The sequence below is a fragment of the Phlebotomus argentipes genome, unplaced genomic scaffold (genome assembly GCF_947086385.1).
Source record: "Phlebotomus argentipes unplaced genomic scaffold, Phlebotomus argentipes genome assembly contig_45, whole genome shotgun sequence".
Taxonomy (NCBI): Eukaryota; Metazoa; Arthropoda; class Insecta; order Diptera; family Psychodidae; genus Phlebotomus; species Phlebotomus argentipes.
Window position 1 is genome coordinate 30,545 of NW_026776148.1, and position 21,275 is coordinate 51,819.

The 21,275-nt window shown below is 43.0% G+C and overlaps 6 protein-coding genes across 7 annotated transcripts; 4 read left to right on the forward strand and 2 right to left on the reverse strand.

Moving 5' to 3' along the window:
* Positions 1–1,316: 1,316 nt before the first annotated feature.
* Positions 1,317–10,288, forward strand: LOC132261057 (flotillin-2). 2 transcript variants are annotated; one of them, XM_059759582.1, is made up of 7 exons: positions 1,317–1,522; positions 3,320–3,458; positions 5,591–5,807; positions 5,882–6,017; positions 6,203–6,417; positions 6,501–6,684; positions 6,755–10,288. In XM_059759582.1, exons 1-7 carry the CDS (start codon positions 1,433–1,435, stop codon positions 6,932–6,934), a joined length of 1,161 nt encoding a protein of 386 aa, XP_059615565.1. In that variant the 5' UTR covers positions 1,317–1,432; the 3' UTR covers positions 6,935–10,288. The 2 variants fall into 2 exon arrangements, with proteins under 2 accessions (XP_059615565.1, XP_059615574.1); XM_059759591.1 differs by having other exon boundaries at positions 3,350–3,458.
* LOC132261130 (putative odorant receptor 85d) lies at positions 7,088–11,958 on the forward strand. The gene is made up of 6 exons (XM_059759704.1): positions 7,088–7,111; positions 7,157–7,172; positions 7,309–7,334; positions 10,811–11,596; positions 11,663–11,818; positions 11,887–11,958. The coding sequence occupies exons 1-6, from the start codon at positions 7,088–7,090 to the stop codon at positions 11,956–11,958; spliced, it is 1,080 nt and encodes a 359-aa protein (XP_059615687.1).
* Positions 11,959–12,056: 98 nt separating this feature from the next.
* Positions 12,057–15,135, forward strand: LOC132261072 (glycine receptor subunit alpha-4-like). Its single transcript, XM_059759602.1, has 8 exons — positions 12,057–12,936; positions 12,999–13,143; positions 13,197–13,506; positions 13,576–13,710; positions 14,046–14,146; positions 14,250–14,410; positions 14,468–14,612; positions 14,677–15,135. The coding sequence occupies exons 1-8, from the start codon at positions 12,866–12,868 to the stop codon at positions 14,941–14,943; spliced, it is 1,335 nt and encodes a 444-aa protein (XP_059615585.1). The 5' UTR covers positions 12,057–12,865; the 3' UTR covers positions 14,944–15,135.
* An 8-nt stretch (positions 15,136–15,143) lies between these two features.
* On the reverse strand, positions 15,144–16,037 carry LOC132261051 (large ribosomal subunit protein eL6-like). The gene has a single exon (XM_059759568.1). It carries the CDS (start codon positions 15,980–15,982, stop codon positions 15,197–15,199), a length of 786 nt encoding a protein of 261 aa, XP_059615551.1. The 5' UTR covers positions 15,983–16,037; the 3' UTR covers positions 15,144–15,196.
* Positions 16,038–16,132: 95 nt separating this feature from the next.
* On the forward strand, positions 16,133–18,388 carry LOC132261043 (zinc finger protein 883-like). The gene is made up of 3 exons (XM_059759556.1): positions 16,133–16,289; positions 16,393–17,346; positions 17,412–18,388. The coding sequence occupies exons 2-3, from the start codon at positions 16,420–16,422 to the stop codon at positions 18,378–18,380; spliced, it is 1,896 nt and encodes a 631-aa protein (XP_059615539.1). The 5' UTR covers positions 16,133–16,289; positions 16,393–16,419; the 3' UTR covers positions 18,381–18,388.
* Positions 18,389–18,410: 22 nt separating this feature from the next.
* Positions 18,411–21,039, reverse strand: LOC132261037 (ribosomal protein S6 kinase delta-1-like). The gene is made up of 3 exons (XM_059759543.1): positions 20,807–21,039; positions 18,840–20,738; positions 18,411–18,636 (listed from the first exon to the last, which is right to left on the reverse strand). The coding sequence occupies exons 1-3, from the start codon at positions 20,900–20,902 to the stop codon at positions 18,526–18,528; spliced, it is 2,106 nt and encodes a 701-aa protein (XP_059615526.1). The 5' UTR covers positions 20,903–21,039; the 3' UTR covers positions 18,411–18,525.
* Between the last annotated feature and the right edge of the window lie 236 nt (positions 21,040–21,275).

Below are 21,275 nucleotides of genomic sequence, written 5' to 3' on the forward strand. Positions count from 1 at the left end.
TTCGTTACTCTGACTGAGCAGACATTTTAACCGCCAATTCCAACTATTGGTGCAGATGCAAAGTATAATAATCCCGATGTGGAGTGAATGTTATCTCGTCTCCGAAAAAGTTTCTCTGGACGACGAGAGCGTGTGGAATTCTATATGAGAGACACTTTGGTACAAAATAACACCCACAAGAGCACTTGAAGGAAAGCTCAAGACGGTGGCTTTACAATAAAAGCTGACTCAATTTGTATTCTCTTGGCAAAATGACACAGTAATCCCGTCAGCACTGTCCAATAAAACCATGCAACTTTCTCGCGAAACACCTCTTTGACTGTGCTTCCTTTGCGTCTTCGTCGACTAACAGTTCTTCAGCAACTGAAGAAGCCACCAGCGATCGCGGATCGAGTCATTGGACGCGATGTTTCTTGTGGGGATTCCATTTGAGCGCGCGCGCGCGTGTGTTTGTGCATTTTGAAGGGGAGACAGAGAAAAGAGTGTTGAGAGAGAAAGATTTTCTTCCAACGCACACGTAGGCTTGTTGCGGCAACTTGATCACCTACATCTGATGATGGTCTTGTGGGGAAGACGGGCGGAGCTGTGGCGGGCGCGCAGAGACGGCGGCAGAGATGATGAAATATACACGGCATTTCACCTGACTTCTTCTTGCTCCACTGTTGATGATCACACACCAGCGACAATGATGGGGTTACCAAATGAAGATCAAGTTCACGATCACAACGCGCGCAACAGCATCAGAGTGGAAAGAAGAGTGACGCGCATGATGATGTCTCTTGGGCCATCAGCATTTTTAGGAGATCAGCTGTGAAACGGGATTGGAGAGGAAGAGAGCGCGCGCGTTCGCGATCAATGGGAATTTTATTGAGTCACTCAAGTGTGCATCTTTCACTATGTTGCCGTCTGTTCTTCTTTCCCACACACCTTTCCATTGCCACTCGATCACTCCTGAGACTCTCGATTAATCTCTTGCACATGATATTCATCACGTAGTCACTGAGAGAGACCGACGAAAGAGATCGAATAAGGAATGCTTAAAGATTTTCTTTGATGCGATCAGACTTGGAGTGTTTTAATGAAAGTTTCTTTGAAATAACATCAAAGTCTCAGATTAAGACGGTAAATTCGATTGTATGCAGCCGAAATGGTATCATTTCTTACACATTCTCAGTAATAATAATTGCTACTTGTTGAATTCCGGTTCAAAAAATGCATTAAACTCTGTTGGAAGTGACTTGAATTTAGTATATTATTTAGTGGCACGCAAAAAGCGCGTAAATTTGTAAATGCACACTTGGCTAATGGCGGCGGCTTTTCTCCTATCCTTGCAGGCGGATGTTGCGGCTCGACGCGCAAGAGGACGATCGTGGGAGGATGGGCCTGGGCCTGGTGGCTCGTGACGGACGTGCAGCGCCTGTCGCTGGAGGTCATGACGCTGAATCCGATGTGCGAGGGCGTGGAGACGGCTCAGGGTGTCCCACTCACAGTTACAGGTGTTGCACAGTGCAAGATCATGAAGGTATGCCGCCTGTCTAATGGCTCTTGACACAGGCAACGTTTCCCAGAAGATCTCCCTTAATTTTCCCTAATTTCTCTGACATTTTGTATTATATAATTTTCTTTTTCCTTTACTCAGGACTTTAGCATGTTGTCCGCCCTGCAAATTTGCCCCAATAATTCATTCCTTTTTGGAACATAATATGAAAATATGAACCATTCTTTCTTTCCTCATTAGGTATTTTTATATGCATTTGAATTGACAGAGTGTTTTCCAGATGTTGAAGCTGATGACCATTTAGAACTTAATGCGTGTAGATGTTATTTTGCTGTTTTTATAGGTGATCAAATAGTGATTATGATCTTGTAAATTGCGCTTCAGGGACAATCATCGAGAATTATGAGGCTGTTTTTTCCCCTCCATTTTTTAATTGCTCCGCTGTTTCCTTTTCTCATAATAGTGTTTATCTTCTTAAATGTAGATAAGAAAAACAATTTCCTCACTAACAACCATAATAGTTATTGACTTTCTCCCAATTTTTAATAGCTTTTACAAAGACACACGTTTATATAGACATTTTTTTAAAGATCGTACAGGCATCGTAAGTTTTTTCTTTCTATCAATAAAATCAATCTTATTAGCATTTTTACTTGTGAAAGCACTTTTTTGCAATTTGTAAATGTATTTCTCATGCACTCTAAAATGCACTTTATACATTTGATTGACAATATATTTTCACAATTGAGAAACTTATTGCTAAATCTCTGCCTACGATTTGAACTTATTGATTGCAATATTTTGTGCTTCAACTAATTTAAATGAACCTTCATTTGTCTGATAAAATTTTATAATCACTGCTGAAATTTCTTTTGTTATGCTTTCAATGGGACAATTTCGCACATAAATTATAAATCAAGAACCTGTACACAATTTTTAATTGAATTTGACATTATATAATTAATCTTGAAATCTCTAACGTAAGTATTTAACACTGGATTTTCATTGAACACTTTTGAAATGATTATATATTGAAGGAAAAGTATGTCTTTGAATTGTGACAACAGCTCAGTCGTTTGAGGCGCATTTCGAGTTTTTCTTGGCGTGAAGTTGAATTATTGGCGTGAAGATGAAGGAGTAATTTTTGCCGAGGAAAATGCACGGTTTTTTAACCTTTTAAGTGTGTTTATTTTTATTCATATTATTTTCGCCATATATATTTTATTTCTATGATTTTAGTTTTAAGGATTATTTGAGTTTCTTTTAATTTATTCATTCTTTTTATTTTATTTTTTTTTCATTTAGATATTCAATGAAAATCTGTTGATTATGAGAGATTTTCATCGGTTGCTGCAGGATGGATGACGATGAAGCATCTTCAACGTGTGCCGCGAGTTCATGCACTGTTTTTTACCTTCTATTCTTTTACGTTATCAATCAACTCTCACTTTGAGGGGAAGATTTTTATTTCTTTTAAATTAGAAATCCATGAAGTTCTCAAAAGTGATTTCTTCCTCATTGTTTTTTTTTTGAGTTTTTATTAACTTTGATTTTTCTGAGCACGGAAATGACAAAATGTTCTTTTTTATTCCTTATAACTTTCTTTGTTGTCGTAGTGGTGAAAATTTGGCAATAATTTGACTCTCTTCCTTTTTTTATTGACGTGATTGAATTTTTGGAGGAAGTAGAAGAGTTTCCAAGAGTGAGAACACAACACAGGTTTACGCAATTGATAAAAGCCAACCCTTCTAGTGCAAGTCGACGGCGGGCCAACGGATGCTGATTCTCATCCCCTGCGTTTTTTTCTTATTCTATTTATAGATGATGAACGTGTATTATTTTCACCATCAGGCCGACGAGTTGCTCGGGACTGCCAGTGAGCAGTTTCTGGGGAAATCCGTCAAGGAGATCAAGCAGACCATCCTGCAGACCCTGGAGGGACACCTGAGAGCCATTCTAGGTGAGAAATCAGCCTCACTGGGCTGGGCAAACCACAGAGAGACAGAAGCTCTGCTGAAGTGTCGCACAGAAAGTTATCTTTAACACACGTTTTGAGATATTATTTTTGGGCGGAATGTTGTTTTGCAGATGCTCTATTTTCCACGTAAATTTATTTCAATGATGTCCTTGCGATGCATTTCAGTTTTCGCATTGCTGACACGTTTTGCAGTGGCACTTTTATGTAATAATTCAAGTGAATGGCTCTCTCGAGGGAAGGTGAAAATTATGTCGCGACTCTCTCACTCTGCGTTTGAATGTAATTGAAGTGCGCGGGTAATGAAAATTGCCACCATTCCAGAGAGTTCAAAGAACGTCTGCCAAAAGAGTCATTTATGTCAGTCATTAAATAGGTGTATCCAATTATTATTTTTCATCATATTTTCATCATAAAGTCATCTTTATTGACCATTAAACCATCAACACAGTGGCTTTGAGAGACGCTTTGTCCTTATCGCTGATGAGGTTGAAATCTGATTCAGCGGAAAAAATCTCAGTGATTTTCTCTGAATGGAGAAAACAATGAAAATTCTTCTGTTTCTCACAATTGTGGTTTTTCCTTTTGCCGTGCGAAACATTCGTGCGAATACGACAATATTCATTACTTTGCATGACTGAAATATGTGTGTCTCGCGCGCTGCTGTGCACAGAGAAGATAGATACAGAGGCGACACATGAAGTGCGGGGTGTTTGAGAATTTTCTTGTGTGGGGAAAAGACGTTCGTAGAACTGGAAATCAGTTTGTCGCGAGAATTTCATGTTGACACACCGCAAAGGCACTTTGAGAATTGACTCCGTCAGGGAATCTCGCGATATCACACACTGTGTCTTATCTTATCACACCTGCAGACGGAGGATTGCAGAGGAGACTTGTACCAGTTGATAATTCGTACATCTGCAATAATTACGACACAAACTTATAACGCCATTCTTGCGGGCTTTCATGTAAGATTATGATATTCGGGAATGTCGTCAGAGTGTTTTGCTGCAAAAACACCAAGCGCGAGTGGAGGCGATGAGTTTATATTTTCAATTGAATTCAATTAAAAGCCAAGAACTTTCAAACACTCAAAGCGCTCAGAGTGTTGTGGGGAATCAGTGAGTGAGGACGCGGTGAAATTGTATGTCTCTTCAAGGAGATTTCTTGTGCAGAAAATTAAAGTTGAAGTGCGCGTGAAGGATGATTTGGATGGGAGCATTCAAATTGTCTTTAATTCTCGGATTTACCTACATTGTTGTAAAGAGGTAAATAAAATTGCCATATAAAATGTAGTGGAAGACGGAACAATTCTTACACTTTGACAGCGTTCTAGTGTAAATTTCGCGATGACTTCAAGTTTATATTTCACCTCAAAAGTTTTGGTCTCGAATTCAACTTGAACTTGTTTGCATTTCGAGATTTTAGCTGTTTCTCCAACACTGCAAATAACGCTAACCGTGTATTAGTGGGGGAATGATGATTACACAGTTGACCTCAAGCGAATTTCTTAAGCCACTCAAAGTTTTTAAAATGTAATGAAACATATCTTAATGCATTTTGATGTGCGAGAAGACACCCTGAGGACAGTGCTGCTTAATCCAGTGTTGGTTATACTTTTCCAACACTGAAATGCATGCGAAAGTGTGGAGAAGTTGTGATATAATCACTTTGATACTGACAAGTCAGACGCTGAGGTCAAATTGAGAATAATTTGAAGTGTTTATAATTGCTTCATTAATTCAGTATGATGGAATGATCATGCCAAATCGTCTGTCTTTGCGAAAATCTTGTGGAGTTTAGCGTAAAATCGTGGAATTGTTATTGGCGCGTATATTTCTCTTATCTGTCTGAGAAGATTTTCCTTGATTATCAACTCGTTCTCAGTCAAGCAGAATCGTGAGCAGTTAATCTTTTGATTTCTTGCCAATTTACTTCAATGTGTTTTTCCCATCGCATTAATTTTTCATCGAGTGGTAATTGAGCATTAATTTAGAGCAAATCAAGTATCTTAATCGAATCTTTCTTGTCTCTCTGTGGTTTTCATTGAATTTCCAACAATATCAGCTTTCTTTGAAGGTGAATAATTACAATGGCACTTCTTTTGTGCTCTGCAGGAACTCTTACAGTCGAAGAGGTGTACAAAGATCGCGACCAATTTGCTGCGTTGGTGCGCGAAGTGGCGGCACCTGACGTTGGCCGTATGGGCATCGAGATTCTTTCGTTCACCATCAAGGATGTATACGACGATGTCCAGTATTTGCAATCTCTGGGCAAGGCGCAAACGGCCAGTGTCAAGCGTGACGCCGATGCCGGAGTGGCTGAAGCTAACAGGTGAGACGCTTTGCGCGAGCAGAGAAGATTGCCAGAGTCATTTGCTAATAATCCTCTTCTGTCGCCCTGCGCAGGGATGCAGGAATCCGGGAGGCGGAGTGCGAGAAGAGCGCCATGGACGTGAAGTACGCCACCGACACGAAGATCGAGGACAACGCGAGGATGTACAAATTGCAGAAGGCGAATTTTGATCAAGAAATCAACACTGCGGTATTTGATGGTTTTCTTCCTCTCACACACGCTCTCTCCCTTGGCCATCATCTCTCTTCTTCTCAGATCACATTCCATATAAAAATAATATATAAATATATATATATATATAAGTCTGAAGATGAAACCTTTCCGCCGTAGACACTAATTGCACGCCCTCTCTTCTCGCGTCGCTTCCATTTCAGAAAGCCGAATCCCAATTAGCCTACGAGTTGCAGGCGGCTAAAATTAGACAGAGGATCCGCAATGAGGAGATCCAAATTGACGTGGTGGAGAGACGCAAGCAGATCGAAATTGAGGCCCAGGAGATTCAGAGGAAGGAGCGCGAGCTGAATGCCACCGTGAGGCTGCCGGCTGAGGCGGAGAGCTACAAAGTGCAGATGATTGCTGAGGGCAAAAGGTGAGTATTTTACCTTCCATCGTAAGATGTTCAGTCGTGCAGCATTGCTGATATGCGCAATTTCTCTCACTCACATTCTTCAGGACTCAGACTGTTGAAGTGGCACGAGCTGAGGCGGAGCGCATCAAGAAGCTGGGTCTGGCGGAAGCCACGGCAATTGAGTTGGTGGGAAAAGCCGAAGCTGAGAGGATGAGAATGAAAGCTGCAGTGTACAAACAATACGGCGATGCTGCCATCATGAACATCGTTCTCGAAGCCTTGCCCAAGGTGCGTATCCTCTGCTTCTCTCCCTCTTTCTGGGTAGTTCTTCGACTAAAGAAAGCTGTGATCTTTGCAGATTGCCGCTGAAGTTGCCGCTCCGCTGGCCAAGACGGAAGAAATCGTGCTGATCGGCGGCAATGACAGCACAACGGGTGACGTGACTCGCCTCGTGGGACAACTGCCGCCGGCCATCAATGCCCTAACTGGGGTGGATGTGTCCAAAGTGCTCTCGAAGCTGCCCGGCGCCAAGGCGTGAATCTAATTCACTTATCTCCCAAATCGACACACACATTTTTCACATTTTGCGTTACCCTTTAGTTTTAGTTGTTCTGCAAAACATTTAGAATACGATTGGGATGGTATTTTACACGTTTCTTTCATTAATCTATACAATTTGTTGAGTTTTTCTATGATTCTTCTTGAGTTTACGCAAGTACAAAATGTGAAAAAAGAAAGAAAAGCATTTCTTTTGCCATAGCAAAATGCACCATTGAGTTAGAATGTTTGTGACTATTTTTAACTCCATTCTGAGATAATAGAAATGGAGGATTTATTTTTTCCTGTATCTGTTCTCAAAGACATTTATCAATGTAGAAATGTAACAATTCTTCAAAGAAAGAAAAAACACAGAATCCTTTCTCCTCAGTCAAGTCAGTGTGATTGTTACCAGAGCTTTTTCTGTAAAATGGGATAAAACAGTATAAAAGAGAAAGAGAGATGATAATTTCTAAACAAATCATTTCACTTAAACTGCCATAAATAATTTCCACATTTCGTCTTGTGAAGCTGTAAAAGTTATTAAGCAAAGAAAGAATTTCCCCCCCAAGAAGTAAATGTATTGTGTTATAAAAGAGAAGAAAAGAATTAAATTAAGGACATGTTGAGAGAACAATCAACACTAACTAAAACAGATTTAAAAGATGTAATTGCTATAGTGAGAAGTAGAAGGAAAAGATGAAGAAGAAAAACTGTAGGTAAGATTATAGTGAATGTAAAGTGGATATAAATTGGCAAATTATTCTCTAAATTTTTAATGCCTTAACAAAATGAGAAAAAATAAGAATTAGGTAAAGAAGAAAGTGTTTTAAGAGAGAGAGAGAGAGAAAGCTCTAAACTATTGAAATGAGGGATGGAAAATTAAATGAAAAGAAAAGCTATTTGAGATGGTGGAATTTGTAAAATTATCTTAGTGGCAATTTGAGGCAGAATTTTAAAGGTCTTTTCTTACACAATTAAATTGAAGGACAAAAGAAAAAAGTCGACAGAGAATTAATTAAAAATTAAAAACTATTGAGGGACAACAAAATACGATGAAAGATTGAGAAAATACTCTACAGAATTATTTTTGATATTGCAACAAGTTAACCAAATATAGTGAGAGCGAGAGAAATTGAAAAAAAAGAAAGCGATAAAGAATGGCAAGAGAGCTAGAAGTAGAAATTAGCAGGAAATTTTTACTTGTTAGCTAATCAATGGTAAAAAAGAGAAATTGATGAAAAATTCATGAAGTAAGCAAGAATTTTCCCTCTAGAAAATTTAACACCTTACGCAAAAGATATTTAATTTTGACAACACAATTCGCCAATGTTGATGAGGATGACAAAGTTACTGAATTCTTCGAGGAAAATCAAATGTAGATTTCTCCATTTTCCAACCACACACACAAACACACAACATATTCTTGCTTCACTGGATGATTGCTGAAAATTCGGGGCCAAAGAAAACATGGAAAAGAAAACCAAGAAAGAGCTGAAAAGAGTTGTACATTGTTGACGACAAGTAGAGTTGGCAGATGAATTCCCATCAGCGAGAGAGAGAGAAGATCGTAGTCTCCTCTTAGGTAGAAACTACTATTTTGTAAATATCCTCCCTGAAGAAGGACATTTGAATGGAAGATAGAAAGAGAGAAAAACTTAAGAAAATTCCGTCCCCAGCCATTTTTTTTACAAGAATTCATTCATGAGTAAAACTTCCTCTTCACACTCTTGGACGAATTTGTTCCTGTAATTTATGAGATTCAGTAATTTTTTCATTCTTCCAAAAATAAATAAATAAATAAAATAAGGGGTATTTTCTTATTTTGCGCAAATCCCAAATTAATTCTCCTCTTCAGTTTTTCTTTTTTTTGGACATTGGAGAAGGAAAAAAATGCGTAGAAAAATTGTAGTAAAAAAAAAACAATACGATAGTGAAAATAATATTTTTTCTAAAAGAACATTTACTGATAAATGAAAATTGAGAGAAAGAGAAAATAAAAATTATTGAGAATGGAAAATAAAAAAAAATGTAACATGAAAAATAAATGTGTTCAAAATTGTTCAAATTTGAGAGAAAGAAATAAAGAGAAAAAAAAACCTTTAACCGAAGAGAAAACTAACGTAGATTTGTATGAATTCCATAAATTGATATTAATTACTATTTAAGGCAAGCAATTAACTTCTTGTTTTCTCGTGTAGTTTTTTCAATATCCAACATTTCCAAACCATATAAAAAATTATCATTGATTTCCTTTTTCTTTTTGATAAAGATCAGAATTGTTACACATTTTGTGCATCAATGAAAGACAGAGAGAAAAATAGCGAAAGTCTTGCTTCATACAATGATAACATGAAAAGAAAAGAAAAGAAAATAACTAGTATCTTCTCGTAAATGATACCTCATTTTGAAAAGTATAACTTTATACCAATTTATGATTGTAATTGTGAGAGCAGAGAATTAGTTAAGGGTCAAAACTTACTTTAGTCAACGTATAAATGGGTAAAGAGTAAAAAAAAAAGAAAATAAAATTGATGAAGCAGAAGTAAAAATATATATTTACCAGAAGGATGCAGATAAAAGTTTATATTTTAGAGAATAAGAATTAAGAGCAAAGAAAGAAATCACTTTAGGTGGAAAATGAACAATCCTAAACTTTACAATCTAAACTAAAATCTTCATTTTGGAAATGAAACATAAGAAATTGAGAGTGAATGGCATTGAATCAAGTACATTTGTACCTATTTCTTCTTAATATTTACAGATGAAGGAACACAAAATACACAAAACAATCCATACACTATTTCATATACACAAACACACACACAAAACACTCTAAGAAAAATGTGAAAGAACGTCAACTTGACACTAGAACTTGAGATCTTTCCATTAAATAATATATATTTTAAGGTGGAAACATTTTACATTTACATGCATTTTTTCCTTGTCTGTTTGTGGCATTGCATTGACTTTTCCTCCACGATGCTCAAGTAATTAATTATAAACAATCCTTCAATCTCTTTCGCCTCTTCAATTTTCTTTTTTTTCACAGAACAAGAAAGAAGCCAGACATTTTTTAAGAAAAAATAACAGTATCTTCCAAGAGCCATAAATGTGAAAAAAAAATCGCCTCCAAACCATGAAAATAATAATGAAGATTTTATTTTATTTTCCTTCCTTTCATATTCGAGAAAAAAAAACACTTTGTATTGACGAGAAATCCCCAGAAAACAAAGCGCGATTAAAGATTTAGCTTCTTGAGAATTCGCATAAATAAGGACATGAATAAAATTAAATTTGATGTGAACAAAAAAATGTGTAAAATCGAAATTTTAATAAAAATATTAAAACAGAATCCTTGAGTGTTTGTATTTATTTTTGGTCTTCGGCAAATTCTACATTTCCTAAAATTCCCCAGAAATCATTGCAATTCTCTTTGATGTTGGAAAAACCTTCGACTTCAATTAACCGGAGGTGGAATTACTAAGCGATTGTGCCTCCATTTGCCCGTCAAATGGGAATCAATTTGAGAAAGTTTAATGATAAAGCACAAAAGCACTCCCAATGAATTAATTATGCATCTGCTGAAGGATTTGTGGTATAAAAGGAGTTATGCAGGAGGAGGATTGGCTTCTGTCGAGTGCGTGTGGCGATGGAGATTAAAACGGTGCGGAGGAATGTGATTCCTTTTAGGGATTTCGTAGTGATTCCCTACTATCTCTTCGCCACCATTGGTCTGGTGCCCTTTGATCCTCATCCTGGCTACAGGATTTCATGGCTGAAAACCCTCTACTGGTGGTCATCCTACGTCAATCATCTCATATGCGTCGTCGGAGAAATGATTTACTTCTATGCTGCGTGGAAGGATGACGAAAAGGATGAAGTGCTGTTCCTGGAGCTCACAGCTCTTGCTCCCTGTACGATTTTCTCCTCCATCGCGCTCATCAAGCTGAACATGATTTGGTGGAATCAGAAGCGTCTCACGCGAATCGTGAACAAACTCGAGGAGATCTTCCCCAAGACGGAGGACGATCAGGAGGAGTATCACATCAGAGAGACACGTCGGGAATCCTACATGATCACAATTTACTTCTCAGTCTCGTACATGATTCTCATTTGGGTCTTCAATCTCCTGCCACTGATTGTCTCCATCATGGACTACATGGACACCGGGATCTACAAGCGACAGCTGCCCTACTTCATCTGGTATCCCTTCAATCCCACCAAGACGGCCAAGATGTTCATGATCATGTACGTGCAGCAGAATTGGGGTGCTTTCGTGTCGATGATTGGGATTCTGGGCACTGATCTCTTCTTCGGATGCTTCATCACACAACTGTCCATGCAATTCAAGACCTTGACGCATCATCTCACCTTCATCACCACGCCCAGGAGGGCCAAAGGATTGCGCAATGCCCGCCTGAAGAGCGCCATCGAGCGCCATCACACGCTGATCGATCTGTGCGCAGAAATGGAAGACATCTACAACTTCTCCATCCTCTGCAACTTCGTCCTCAGCTCCCTCATGATCTGCCTCGTGGGCTTCCAGTCCACGAATCCCGATGTGCACTTTGACATTCTCTTCAAGTACGTCATGTTCCTCATCTGTGCTATGTGGCAAGTCTTCTGTCTCTGCTATTACGGCAACGTTCTCCTCGAAACCGTGAGTTGATCTCTCATTTCACGACGTTCACGACACATTGTGGCGAATTGCTTGATTTCCTTGCAGAGTCAGGCACTGTCGTGGGGCGCTTTCTGCTCCCAGTGGCACAGAGAAGATGCAGAATATCAGAAGAGCATTCTGATGATTCTCATGCGAGCTCAGAGGCCTCAATATGTCACGGCGGGAAAATTCTCCATCGTCTCGCTGAGGAGTTTCACTGCGGTAAATCCACACACACACTCTTTGCATAATTTTCAGACAATTCTAAAGGACTCTTCGGACACTTTCAGATCCTAAGTACCGCATTTTCCTACTTTACTTTGCTTCGATCGGTGTATTATGACAACGGCGGTGGATTTTAAATTCACGAAACACCCGAGAAACATGCATTTTCCCACTGAGAAACAGAAAATCAATGCAAAATTTTGCATATTTAACATTTCAAAAGCATTTTCCCCATGCAAAGTGCCTCCTTTTGAGGCTCATTTCTCACACCCTCTCCACCTGCTTCACATCGAGGGGGTGTCTTTGTCTGCGAAGGACGCCCAGGAAGCTATTTAAGCGCTCTCCCGCGAGGAAAATCCTTCAGTTGTCTCTCAATGCGGATCGCGGATGGAAAAGCTCAGGAAAGCCGAAGAGAAGTGAATGTGAAGTATTAAGTAAAAAAGCTGCATTATTTGAGGATTTATCAGTGTTTGAACCGTTTGAAGTATCTTAAATTATTGTTGAATTTAAAAAGTAGTAATATTTCAATCCTTGGCACAAAAGCTTGGCACGCTTTTTGAGTGAGAAAAATATGAAGAAAAATGTTTTAAAATAAATAGATGAAATGCTTGTGAAGGAAAATGAGGAAAATTTACTGCATTTTCCATAAATGAAGTGCAAAATATACATATTTGAGGGATATCTTTAACTCTCCTTCCCCTGCTTTTGTGATTTAATGCACAGAGTGAATAGCGAAGAAGCCTCCTTGGATATAATTTAAGAAGCTCAATTGTCCCTCCACGAGGAATCGAGTCTGCCGAGTCAGCCACCCTCGTCGCACTGTGTCAATTGGCATCCCCGCGCGAGGAGGCTGATGATGACATTGTCCGTGCGCCCGCGTGGGATGAGCAGGAAGTTGTTTAAAGAAGCCGCACCGCTAATCGCTGACGACGCTGATTCGCTCAAGAGAGTCTCTCGCCTCTCCAGTAACTAGGACATTGTTCGCCACCCACGCGGTGCATCAAGTGGCCGCGGAGCAGCTCAACTTCACTCCTCCGCTGCGCAATGATCCGGTGGACTGTCTTCTGTCTCCTCCTGACTCTGATGTGCGGCAGGATCAGCCGCGGCGAACATCAGTGAGTTCCTCACCAATTCGATTCACCTGATTTCCACTGATTTCTTGGATTCTCCCCCAAAGGACGAGCCTCACCTTCAACGACATCCTCCCGGAGGATCACAAGAGCTACGACAAGATGCGACCGCCGAAGAAGGAAGGCCAGCCAACGACGGTCTTCTTCCACGTCACCGTCATGGGCCTGGATTCCATCGACGAGACGTCCATGGTAAGCCAATCACGCACTCAAATGCAAGAAATACTCGCAATTTATGCCCTCAGACTTACGCTGCGGACATCTTCTTCGCCCAGACGTGGAAGGATCACCGGCTGCGACTGCCTGAGAACATGACGTCGGAGTATCGGCTGCTGGAAGTGGAGTGGCTGAAGCACATGTGGCGTCCGGACTCCTTCTTCAAGAACGCCAAGTCAGTCACCTTCCAGACCATGACCATCCCCAATCACTACATGTGGCTGTACAAGGATAAGACAATCCTGTACATGGTGAAGCTCACACTCCGACTCTCTTGCGCCATGAATTTCCTCATCTATCCACACGACACTCAGGAATGCAAGCTGCAGATGGAGAGCTGTAATGCCCAAAATCACTCATAACGATTATATCTAGCTGAGATTCTATGCAGAATTCTGTGCTTTTCAGTGTCTCACACGACGGACGACATGATTTTCCAGTGGGATCCGGATGTGCCTCTGGTTGTCGATGAGAATATTGAGCTCCCACAATTGGCGCTGGTGCGAAATTACACGGCTGATTGCACACAAGTCTACTCAACAGGTGGGAAAATGTCTTGGAAAATTTAGTGAAATTTATTGTTGAAAATATTGCAAACGGACGAGTTTCAAATCTGTTTCGCTCAAAGATACGAAATTTGATTGCAACATGAAGCATATGCTTCATCGCAATCATCCTGAAGAATTGAGGGAATAAAAAGTATTAAAAAACACATTTTAGGCGATTCTCCTGAAGGACTTTTAAAGAACTTAACAGTAGTCTTCGAGTTTTCTTCAACTTGGTGTGAAGAAGAGCATAATTGGATGGCAAATACTCAACAGCCAATTAATCTGTCAGCCTTTGATCTAATTTTAACACTTTCTAATTACTTTTTGCAGGGAATTTTACCTGTTTGGAAGTGGTTTTCGTCCTGAAACGTCGTCTCGGTTATTATCTCTTTCACACCTATGTTCCAACATGCTTAATTGTCATCATGTCGGTGAGAAGTTATTAAGAAATACTTTTCTATGCTCTTCAGCACTTCCAATGAACTCATAAAGGATTCCCAGAATTGGCCCCAAATGTCCTGATTTCTTTTGCAGTGGGTGAGTTTCTGGATAAAACCCGAAGCAGCTCCTGCCCGGGTGACTCTGGGAGTCACGAGTTTGCTGACCCTCTCGACGCAACACGCTAAATCCCAAGCATCTCTTCCTCCAGTGTCCTATCTCAAGGCCGTGGATGCCTTCATGTCCGTCTGCACAATGTCAGTGGCCGCCCAGTGTCTCTGAGAGTGGCTAAAGAAGTGTTCCTTGCCTTCCAGATTCGTCTTCATGGCTCTCATGGAGTACTGCCTGGTGAACATCGTCCTGGGCGACACTCCACCGACCAAAACCTCCTCATCTGCAGCGGACAAGGGCGACAAGATGATGGAGCCGAAGGGACGCAACAGCGTCTGCCGGGGATCCGTAAGTGATCCTCTCTTTTGCCAAATCTTGGAGCATGTGAGAATTGAATCTTCTCCACACGCAGTTGCTTTCGCAGTTCGGCAAACGGGAAAACGACAACTCCACCGATGTGCCGTGGGTTCCGCGCCAGGACAACTCCATGCTCTCCCTCCAGCCAATCCCCCTCGGACCGGAAGTGACCGGCGAGAAGCCCGAACCGCCCAAACTCACTCCCGCCCAGATTCGCCTCCGCCGAGCCATCAACATCGATCGCTTCTCACGCGTCTTCTTCCCGTTCCTCTTCACTGTCCTCAACTGCACTTACTGGTACATGTTCTACGAGTATCTTTAGGGCGGAGCGCCCGTCTTTTGCGGATTGTAGGCGAATTCTAGAGAATTTCTGTGTCATAGAGCAAAATGGAATATTAGAGCACAATTTCCCCACAACATAATGCAACGCGCGCCACGGTGAGATCCGTCTTCTGCAAATACAGTAGCTCAAGTTAAGCAGGTGTTGAATAAGAAGAAGAAAAATAGATAAACCCAGAGAACTTATTTGTCTTCCTCTCTTTATTTCCTCCACATCCACGAAATGCGCGTCAATCTTAGAACTTCATGCGATGAGGATACTGCGAGGACTTGAGGCGGAAGAGGGCCTTGAGGTACTGGCAGATGAGGTTCCTGTCCTTCCTCTTGCGCAGCGCCTGCTTCACGGCCGTGTCCACAGCCTTCTGGTCCTCCTTGCGCTGCTCCGACGGCACGTACTGCTCCTTCTTCTGCGCGAAGATGTCACCCTCGGTGCGGCGGCTCTTCTTCTTGGCGGCACGCTTGAAGTACTTGTCGTTCACGTGTTCCGGCAGCTTGAACTTGCCCAGATCCACCACCGTCTTGGTCGCGATCACGTACCTCTGCGAGATGCGGCGCATGGGGCAACCGTTGAGGAAGTAGGGTCCGGTGACGAGGAGGAGCCCCGACGACAGCACCTTCAGCAGCACCACACGCTTGGCCTGGTGACGACCAGCCAGCAGGATGAGCACGCGTCCGGGAACCATGGACTTGCGTGTCTTGCGCTGGTGATTCTTGAACAGGCGGCGGGCGGGGCGCTTCTGGACGCGCGGCTTCGTCGGGTAGTACGCCTTCGGCTTCTGCAGCTTCACCACACGCTCACCGCCGTTGTTGGCTCCGCCGATCTTCTTGGTCACCGTAATGGCGACTTTCGGCTTGGTCGCCTTCCTTGTTTTTGTACCCTTGAATCGGTACAACGCCTTGCGCTTGAAGTTGCGCGAGTGCGAGTAACGCATGATGCCACATCCCAGGTCGTAGTTCTTCAGGCGATTGGACTTCTTTGCGTCCTTCTTCACGGACTTTTTCACGGTTTCTGTTGGTGCCATTGTCACACACGTGTACACCGAGCAAAATTTGTATGGAAAAGGGAGAGGTTATGACGGTGTCAAGTGTATGTCGGGAACATCCACCAGAGGGCCTGTCGCTTTCTAGCACTTCCACCACTTCGCCGCGGTGCTCTGGCGGTGAGCACAGTGCACTAAGTGCTCTTGCTAGAAATGGTGATGATTGTTTTGTTTACAATGGAAAAATAAACTAAAACTAGTTGAAAAACCCTAAAAAATGGGTTGATTTTAAATCAAACTTAATTCTTTTGTGTCTAATGTGTCTGTGTTTGTACAACTACCAGAAAATGTAAGTGTCTTCTTGCAGAATCCTCAGAATATTAAGAGTTTTCACACATAATGTTTTTGTTGATGATAATTTCACTTCTTTTTTGTATATTATTCAATTACAGAGTCAAATCAGCATTGCTTTGAAGAAAATGACCACTCCTGTTGTTGAATTTTGCACAGTGAACAACATTACAGTGACTATTCCTGTCTCATCTCTTCTGATAACTCAACAAGTGCCTGTTCTTCCGGACAGGAAAGATGCTGAAGACGGAATTGCAGGAAAATCTCAAATCACTTCTGAACCGCTGAATATCAATAGCAAATGTGATACTGCAGAAACCCCAGGAAATACTAACATTCCAAAAGTAGAATGTGATCAAGTATTTGAAGCGAGGCTTTGTGATAAAGAAAAATCCTGGAGAAGAAGAAAAAGATCAGATGACAAGTGTCTATGCTTTGAGTGCTTGGATAGCTTCTCACTAATCTCTGATTTGCATAAACACACTCTGAAGAATCATCCATCAGATTCCCAGAATTTCCATCAGTGTTTCTTCTGTCCAGGAAAGTTTGCCGACAAGGATTCTCTTCTTCGTCATGTTCTCGTCCATGAGAGTGAAGAATACCACGAGTGTCCTGACTGTTCGGCAGTTTTTGTGGAAATTGGGACTTTTCTTCATCACATGGACAATCATCAAGACAAGTCAGGGACTTTGAGAGTATCAAATGATGAGGAAACAGTTGCAAATCCTCCCGAAAGCAGAGAAGAAGACCGAATGCCTAAAGTCCAGAGGAAGAGGAAGAATGATGCTCAAGGAACTCTTCAGTGGCAGAAGAGAGACAACAAAGTTCGTCCCTTCACCTGCAATCTCTGTGATCGATCATTCACTCTGGCCAGCACGATGGCGCTGCACAAGAAGCGCACGCACTTGGGAATTCGCCCTCACGAGTGTCCGAAATGTGGCTGGAAATTCGCCCAATCCAGCGATCTGACCAAGCACATGCGGAGGCACACAGGAGATCGTCCGTACAGATGTGAATTCTGCGGATTGGCCTTCACTCAGCTCCGGAATCTCAAGGTAATTTCATGATTATGTCTTATCTCGAATCCAAAAATCGGGTCACAATGAGAGTTTCATTGCAGAATCACGCCAAGACGCACACTGAGGAGCCAAGATCGTGCAAATATTGTGAGAAAGTATTCACCATCGACACGAGTCTGCAGGCTCATCTGAGGAAGCACGAAGGATCCGAGGCTGAGCCGTGCGAGGTCTGCGGCGTTCCCTTTACGCAAGCCCGTGATCTGGAGCATCACAGGCGACGACATCACCGGGAGAGTCGCCCGCACAAGTGCTCGAGTTGCGACAAGAGATTCGGGAAGAAGTGCGACATGATAAAACACCAGCGAATCCACACGGGAGAGAAGCCTTTCGCCTGCTCAATTTGCCAGAAGTCCTTCACGCATCCCACGAGTCTCCGGAACCACGCGGCTGTGCATTCGGGCGAAAAGCCCTTCCAGTGCTCCGTCTGCGGCCGCGCCTTTGCCTTCGCCGGCAACCTGAAAGTCCACATGCGCTCACACACCGGCGAGCGTCCCTTCGAGTGCACCGTGTGCCAGAAGACCTTCTCGCGCTCGGCCAATCTCAACGAACACCTGAAGATTCACACGGGCGAGAAGTCGTACAGGTGTGATTTGTGCGGCAAAGCCTTCACGAATTCCTCCACATTCTCGAAGCACAAGAAGATCCACTCTGGCGTGCGTCCGCACAGCTGTCCACTCTGCTCCAAGGCCTTCATCCAGTACGCTCATCTGGCCAAACATCTGCGCATTCACACCGGCGAGAAGCCCTACAAGTGCACCATTTGCGGCAAGTTCTTCAGACGCACAGACACTCTGGCCAGTCACATGAAGACCCATCGCAAGGCTGAGCATCTCAAAGACACGCCATCGGAAGCGCTCCACTTCACCTTCGCCGTACCTGCTGATGAGATGGGCGGACAAGTGTCTGGGGAATTCACACCTGATCAGTCTGTCAGAGTCATGCAATCGCAGGAAGCCACCTTTGACTACATCTCTCCTGACAATTCCACCCTCCTCATCACACATCTCTGATAACCAGGAAAAAAGACGAGTAGATTAATATATTGACTTCCTTCACGAGGAAAATAATTTGACAAGTTTATTCGCTAAAATAATCACGGTGTTGTTAAAGAATAAAATACGAGAACAAATTACTCAGAAGTAAGTGTTGTGGACGCTACGAGTGGCTGCCCAGCGATCTGACACTCTCCCAGTCTGTGTCGCGGAAGAAGGCGTGCGTCTGGATCTCGTCAATGCCAAATCTCTCACTGGGATTCACCTGGAGCAGCTGCAAGGACACGTGAATGTGTCATTAGCAATTTACAGCAAATTTATTCAAATTACTCAGCGATAAAATGTGGGTTTCATAATATGTTTTGCATTGATATTCAGAGAAGTGGCAAAAAACCAGGCATAACAATTCGTGTTATCGCGTAAACAGCGCAAATTGGAATGTTACGCTAAAGAAATGAGGTCAAGCGTGGCACTCACCCCATCCAGAAGAGCCCTGGCCTCATCGGAGATCTCCACTTCTGGATACTGAACCTCATAGTAAGTGAGAATCTCCCCTGGATGAAGAGCTATGAAGGCGTGCCTGGTGAGGATCTCAAAGAGAATCACTCCCACTGTCCACCAGTCTGACACCTCTGTGAGTGGTCTCTCGGGCGCCACATATCCTCCGGCCACAGACTCCTCCTTGAGGAACTTCTCCGTGGCATCAGGGCGACAGTAGAAGTAGGTGAGTAGAAGCTGTCCGGCTGAGCCGAGCAGCACATTGTCCGGATGAAGATCACAGCAGATAACATTGTGCCTGTGGAGAGAGTCAATTGCCACAACCAACTCTCTGGCCCACTGACGAACACATCCTTCAGGAATGGGATATTTCTTTGGTGTCTCGCCTTCTTCCTCCACTGAAACATCCTCGGGAAGCACCTCTAGAGGCTCAGCGCTGGGTTCTTCTGGTGGATTTTCCACCTCTTCAGGAATGTCTTGGAGACCAGATGGAAGAACAAGTTCCTCAATGGCTTCAATGGCACTTCCTATGCCTTTGGATTGCTTCAGAGTGCTGGAAACGGACTTGAGGAGAGATTTTGCACAGTGCACCAAATCCAGAACATCCATGTCCTTCGAGAGAATGTCAAAGGATGGTGGCGGAATGCGCATTTCCTCTTCAGGAGAGTCTTCCATCTCCTCTTGTGGGTGTTCCTCATGAGATTCCTCCTCATTGCTTTCCTCCGTCACTTCAGGTACTCTCTTGACATCTTCAGGCTCTTCCTCTGGGCGAAACTCTCCTGGTTTGTAAGTGCTGATGTAGTCATAGAGTTTTCCCCCGGGCGCCTGATTGAGAAGCAAGTAGATGGAAGATTCTGACTGAAAATAGGCCATCAAGGACACCATGTAGGGAATCTTGTGTGGCAGAAAAGCACCCAGGAATAAGTAGCTGCTCTGTGGCTTCTCAATTGCCTTCATGATGTAGATCTTCTTGTCCGTCTTGTCCTGCACCTGCATCACCGTGTCCACAATCTTCACCACTTTGTAGCGCGACAAGTGACCCAGCGGTCGCTCCAGGGAATACGGCTGAGTTTCTGACGGTGAAAAACTCTGTGGTTTCTTCACAATGTGATTCTCACAGACACTTTCCGCCCTCTTCAGATACTTGGTGGCCTTGTCTTTGGCCATTTGCTGCCTGTCAGTGTCTTTGTCCTGCTTAGCACCCGTCAGGAGTGTGTCGATGCCCTTTTTGTAGCACTCAAAGCTCTCTTGGTACTGTCCATTCACTTCCGCCTGCATTGCTCGGCTGAAGTCCACGGCGGCGTCGAAGAAGTAGTCAATGTCTTGAGCAATGCTGAGCTGGAGTGAATATCTACCCTCGCTGGTCACAGATCCCTCCTCGCTCACAATCGAACCCCGCCTGGACAGGGAGTCGCAGTTGGTGAGTGTCTCCAGTGATGCATTCGACAAGGAATCGACACAGTCAATGGACACAATATCACTGTCCGCCTCGCAATCCCGCGTGGGATCGATCAGGGCGACGTCAGACTGGAAGGGAATGGAGAGATCTTTGCAGATCGCCGCGATGTTCCCCTTGTGACTTGGCGAGGTGTTCGGCGTGTGACCGCCGCGCAGGAACTTCACGAACACCTCACTCGTATACAGTGCCGGATGCATGGCGACGAACTCCAGCAGCTCAATGATGTACTGACGCCGCTCGCCAATGACTTCCGCGTCGAATCGCCGGAAGAAGTATCTGTCCTCGAGTTTAGGCACTTTCCCGGACAACTTGAGCGCTCGGTGGCGACGGTGTATCTCCTTGTGGAGCGTCTTGATCTCACTGAAGCGCTTCCACACTGTCACACACGACAGTGCCTCGGGCACAAATCGCGGGAATACCTAAATGACACAATTTCAGCGCAAGATTGAGCAATGTGATAAAGGAAAATAGACAGTCTCTGACTCACTATTGATGTTATTTTGTAGATTGTGTAGCCTTTCTTGTGTCGCGAAATCTCATTTATGGAGAAACTATGCACCCATCCTTCCTCCGCCGACGCCATTGTCGCCCCCAGGGGGTTCTTTTTACACCCTCAGCACTGCCGAATGGGTGAGATTTAGCCAGGAAAATTGCACAACATTTCACACACAATTTATTGCACAATTTGCAAAACAAAACACGGAATTTCACGGGACAAAATACGGCGAATGGCGGCGAAGTTGGAACGTTTGATGGCGAAAATCATATGGAAGAACCGAGCTGAACGCATGAATGAAACTGTTTGTAGAATTTATAAGCAATTTCTGGGTATTTTTATTTCTCGCAGAAATTAAAAGAAGCACACAGGTATTTTACGGAGTGATTGGCAATGAATTTTCCTCTCATTGTCGTTTATTTGTTTTGAGGAAGACACACTTGTCAGTGGTACGCATAAG

Coding starts and splice junctions, on each gene's coding strand:
- LOC132261130 (XM_059759704.1), top strand. CDS start 7,088: ATGATTCTTCTTGAGTTTACGCAA. Junction 7,335..10,810: donor TTCTCCTCAGTCAAGTCAGT/GTGATTGTTACC, acceptor GATGACGAAAAG/GATGAAGTGCTGTTCCTGGA. Junction 11,819..11,886: donor CGCTGAGGAGTTTCACTGCG/GTAAATCCACAC, acceptor GGACACTTTCAG/ATCCTAAGTACCGCATTTTC.
- LOC132261051 (XM_059759568.1), bottom strand. CDS start 15,982: ATGGCACCAACAGAAACCGTGAAAAAGTCCGTGAAGAAGGACGCAAAG.
- LOC132261057 (XM_059759582.1), top strand. CDS start 1,433: ATGACGCTGAATCCGATGTGCGAGGGCGTGGAGACGGCTCAGGGTGTC. Junction 1,523..3,319: donor CACAGTGCAAGATCATGAAG/GTATGCCGCCTG, acceptor TTCTATTTATAG/ATGATGAACGTGTATTATTT. Junction 5,808..5,881: donor GGAGTGGCTGAAGCTAACAG/GTGAGACGCTTT, acceptor CGCCCTGCGCAG/GGATGCAGGAATCCGGGAGG.
- LOC132261037 (XM_059759543.1), bottom strand. CDS start 20,902: ATGGCGTCGGCGGAGGAAGGATGGGTGCATAGTTTCTCCATAAATGAG. Junction 20,739..20,806: donor TCTACAAAATAACATCAATA/GTGAGTCAGAGA, acceptor TGTGTCATTTAG/GTATTCCCGCGATTTGTGCC. Junction 18,637..18,839: donor CCAGGGCTCTTCTGGATGGG/GTGAGTGCCACG, acceptor GTGTCCTTGCAG/CTGCTCCAGGTGAATCCCAG.
- LOC132261043 (XM_059759556.1), top strand. CDS start 16,420: ATGACCACTCCTGTTGTTGAATTTTGCACAGTGAACAACATTACAGTG. Junction 17,347..17,411: donor CTCAGCTCCGGAATCTCAAG/GTAATTTCATGA, acceptor GTTTCATTGCAG/AATCACGCCAAGACGCACAC.
- LOC132261072 (XM_059759602.1), top strand. CDS start 12,866: ATGATCCGGTGGACTGTCTTCTGTCTCCTCCTGACTCTGATGTGCGGC. Junction 12,937..12,998: donor ATCAGCCGCGGCGAACATCA/GTGAGTTCCTCA, acceptor TCTCCCCCAAAG/GACGAGCCTCACCTTCAACG. Junction 14,613..14,676: donor ACAGCGTCTGCCGGGGATCC/GTAAGTGATCCT, acceptor CTCCACACGCAG/TTGCTTTCGCAGTTCGGCAA.